The sequence below is a fragment of the Herpailurus yagouaroundi genome, unplaced genomic scaffold (assembly GCF_014898765.1).
Source record: "Herpailurus yagouaroundi ecotype Mexico unplaced genomic scaffold, PumYag 29, whole genome shotgun sequence".
NCBI lineage: Eukaryota > Metazoa > Chordata > Mammalia > Carnivora > Felidae > Herpailurus > Herpailurus yagouaroundi.
This window is the reverse complement of record NW_024412377.1, coordinates 46,431,809-46,435,854: the sequence shown is the minus strand read 5'-3', so window position 1 is coordinate 46,435,854 and position 4,046 is coordinate 46,431,809. Positions and strand designations below refer to the sequence as shown.

At 57.7% G+C, this 4,046-nt stretch overlaps 1 protein-coding gene across 2 annotated transcripts; it reads left to right on the top strand.

Annotated features, from left to right (window-relative positions):
• The first annotated feature begins 826 nt into the window (after positions 1-826).
• On the top strand, positions 827-3,999 carry HAND1 (heart and neural crest derivatives expressed 1). 2 transcript variants are annotated; one of them, XM_040442881.1, is made up of 2 exons: positions 827-1,646; positions 3,168-3,999. In XM_040442881.1, exons 1-2 carry the CDS (start codon positions 1,095-1,097, stop codon positions 3,270-3,272), a joined length of 657 nt encoding a protein of 218 aa, XP_040298815.1. In that variant the 5' UTR covers positions 827-1,094; the 3' UTR covers positions 3,273-3,999. The 2 variants fall into 2 exon arrangements, with proteins under 2 accessions (XP_040298815.1, XP_040298804.1); XM_040442870.1 differs by having other exon boundaries at positions 980-1,646; positions 3,171-3,999.
• Positions 4,000-4,046: the final 47 nt, after the last annotated feature.

The window sequence follows — 4,046 nt, the reverse complement described above, 5'->3', positions numbered from 1 at the left end:
CCTGGTGCTGGTGTCTTTAGACAAGGGAACATTCTCAAGCAGTGACGATCTGGGTGGAGTGACCCAATGTGGCTGTGCTTCGGGCCTATCCATCCAGCCTTTGGACTGCATCTAGGGCCCGGAGGCGAGAAAAGTGACTCTCAGGCCCTGGAGCCCGGAACAAATCATTAAATGCCTCTGGGCTTGGAGCCTGCCTTCCTTCACTTCCCCCTCCCTCACACTCCAGTCTTCTCCAGCCAGTGGCAGTCTTTGGGATGGTGTAGATGCCTTGGGCAGAAGAGCATGCCCTGCTGGGCTCCACAGGACGGTTCACAGTCCCTGCCAGGTGGGAATGATGACTAAGGGCTGGGGGTGCTTAGGGGAGACCATTAAGGGCCTATGCTGCCTCCAGCAAGGACCTCTCATCTTCTGACTCTGAGGCTGATGGGAGTAGATGGAGCTCAGGACTGAGAATGGCTAGAATTTCGATTCTGAGTTCTGTACAGTCTAGAAACAAGAAACTTTCTCTGTCTGTGTCTCAGTTTCCGTATCTGTAAAATCAAGGAGTGGGCTCTACATGAAGGCCTTCTTTTCGCTGGATGATTCTGGATGCCTTTCCTTGGGTCCACAGGAAGGAGGTGGCAGCCACCGTCTAGGGTGTTGACAGGCTTGTGCCTCAAGTACGTAGCCCCCGCCTCCGCCCAGCCGGGAACTGGGGGTGGGGAGGCAGAGGCGGGGCCACCTCCCTGTCCCCGCAGGCGGCCTAGAGTCCGGTGGTGCTAGCTGAGCTTAAAGCCAGGGACGGCCACCCCTTTTCCTCCTCCCCGCCCCCCTGCCATTGGCTCCGGGGAGAGGTTGACATCAAAGCCGTGGCCTTATATAAGCCAGACCCTGAAGAGGAGGCCGAAGAAGGGTTAAATAGGTCTCCCGGCGTCGGCGTCCTAGCTCGCGAGAGGCCGGTGGGCTGCGCGTCTGTCTCCAACCTTGCCCCAGACTCTCCGAAAGCGGCGTCCAGCAGAGCGCCGCCCCAGAGCCCACGGGTGGCCCCGGCAGTCTCTCGGGCGCATGGGGCGGCGCTAATCGGGCTGGAGGCGCAGGCCAGGGGCCGCTCCAACATGAACCTCGTGGGCAGCTACGCACACCATCACCACCATCACCACCATCACCACCCACACCCAACGCACCCCATGCTCCACGAACCCTTCCTCTTCGGCCCGGCCTCGCGCTGTCACCAGGAGAGGCCCTACTTCCAGAGCTGGCTGCTGAGCCCCGCTGACGCTGCCCCAGACTTCCCCGCCGGCGGGCCACCGCCCACAGCCGCGGCGGCCACCGCTGCCTACGGTCCGGACGCCAGGCCCGGCCAGAGCCCCGCGCGGCTGGAGGCGCTCGGCGGCCGGCTGGGCCGGCGGAAAGGCTCGGGACCCAAGAAGGAGCGGAGGCGCACGGAGAGCATTAACAGCGCGTTCGCAGAGCTGCGCGAGTGCATCCCCAACGTGCCTGCCGACACCAAGCTCTCCAAGATCAAGACGCTGCGCCTGGCCACCAGCTACATCGCCTATCTGATGGACGTGCTGGCCAAGGACGCTCAGGCCGGCGACCCCGAAGCCTTCAAGGCCGAACTCAAGAAGGCGGATGGCGGCCGCGAGAGCAAGCGGAAAAGGGATCTGGTAAGTCAGGGAGCCTGCAGGCGCCGGCCAAGGGTGCGGGCTGGGTGAGCACCCGCAGGCCCTGTCTGAGCGGAAGGGGTTTGCGTTGCTGTGTGTGCGATTTTGAGAGGCTGCGGAGAGCTCTGAGGCCGTAGTGTGGGATCGCGTGTGTGGTGGGAAGCAGATTCATATTTGAATTAATTTGTAGGGAAGATTCAGACCCGAGAAAATGCACACATCTTCTATTTCGCTTCCAATTTCAAAGGGGTCTTGATCCATCCCCGGGCTTTCCGGGAATCCACGTTAAGAATGCTGCAGGAATTTGTTACTTTAATGTGCCTGAGTGTCGATTTATGCACGTGGACTCAGTTACTGTTTTCCAAGGGTTTTTGCTGCAGAGGCTAGGCTACTTCCATTGTTGTACGGATAGGGAAACTGAGGCCCAGAGTGGGACGGGGAGGTAAAGGTCATCTACCCGAGGACTCAGAGGTGGAGCTGGGGTAAAACAAGTCAGGTCTTCTACTCCCATTCCGGGGCGCGTCCCACTGCCCCACTGCCCACGAGCTAGTTCTGAGGGCGACCTTGATTGTTTTGTGTGTAAAGGCTGAGAACCAAGAGGCACGGGTCTCACATACTGCTTTTGGCTTTGGAGATCGCAGTCCCTACTCGATCCTCTCCAGTGAGGGCGACACTTACTGGAGCGCGGTTCCGCTGGGCTAGGGCTCTGGGACCTCCGAAGGAGGCGATTTCCAGGCTGGCGAACTATTTTCTCTAAATTGCTGCGCTCAGGCCCGCCGCACGTTTGGCTGTAGAGCCCCGCCGGGTTTTCTTCGACCCACAGGGGCTGTAGTAAACTAGAGATAGCTCATCTGGGGAGACTGGGAAAGATCGATAGGCATCGAGTCTCCAAACAGCCGTCGGGGTGTGGGAAAGGCAGGCCGGGGCGATGCCTGCCCGCCGGGAGTTTTTGGGCGTATCCCCACCCACTGCTGGTCGCCGCCTCCTTCAAGTAGCACCGCTTGGTTTCTGCTAAGAGCCGGGAAGGAGGATGGCGGGCCAGGCCCACTGGTTCCTCCTTCGCCCAGCCACCTGAGGCTCCCAGTCCACTAGCAGAGAGACTCAACCCAGTAGCCAGCCCAGACGCTAAACTAGGTTGGAAAGCGAGTGGGACTTGTGGGGGGAGCAGGTCCGAGAGCGGGAAAATTGTCGATTCCCACTCTTCCCATTCCAACGCCTCTGCGGCCATCCTTTGGCGCCCTAAAGCCAAAACTACGCGCATCAATTTCACCAGGCACAGAAAATCCTCGTTACCGAACCTCCAGAAGTTGCCCAGCCCATCCGGGCCCCCAGGAACTCGGGCGCATAAAGGCAAATTTACGAGCCTGTTTGTCTATGTCGCAAACAGAAATCCGTCACTTATTTAAAGGCTCCCAGTTACTTCTCCCAAAACCTTCTCCCCACCCCAACTCTATGCCTGGGCGATCGGAGCAGAAAAATTTAAACCTGTCTCTCGCCTCTTTTCTTGTGTGTGTCCTCTGGCAGCAGCAACACGAAGGCTTTCCTCCTGCCCTGGGCCCAGGAGAGAAGAGGATTAAAGGGCGCACAGGCTGGCCGCAGCAAGTCTGGGCGCTGGAGTTAAACCAGTGAGCTGAGGCCGCGCCGAGGACCCCTTCACCGCTGCCCGACACCCGGAGCCCCGGGAGGAGAGGAAGGCGGCGGCGAGGGCCAGGCTCTGGGTGACGGGGGCTTATAAGGGTGCATCCCGCAGAGCCTCTGCTGCGTGCTGGCAGGTCGCTGGCTGCAACAACACACTTGGATCGCACGTGCAATGTCATTTGAAGTTGATTTTAATACATTAAGAGAAAGAGAAATATATATATATATATCCACCCCCCCCCCCCCAAACTGAGAGAGTGGCTCTTGGCTGCACAATGCGGGAGAAAGGGACTGCGGGACTCCAGCGCGCTAAAAAGCACCCTTCCAACCCTCTTGGGGCGAATTTAGAACCCCCATGCTTTCTCCACTATGCCTTCTGGCTCTCTTCCTCCGTTCTCCAGTCAGCTTTGCGGCAACCCCCCCCCCCCCCCCCGGCGCTCTCTTTCCTAATTAAAATGCAATAAGAGGAATCAATAGTTTTCTGCCAGGGAAAGAGAACCAAACCAGGAAGATGGAGGGGTGCCTTTTGTTGTTATTCTCCTACAAACAGTGCTGTTTTATTTTATTTTATTTTATTTTATTGTCGCTGCACTTCCTACTTAGTTTCAAGGGAAACACTTTCTCTCTTTCCTTTCCTTCTCTCCCTTACTTCCTTTTCCTTTCCTTGCCTTTCCTTTCCTTTCCTTCCTTTCCCTTCCTTTCCTTTCCTTTCCTTTCCTTTCCTTTCCTTTCCTTTCCTTTCCTTTCCTTTCCTTTCCTTTCCTT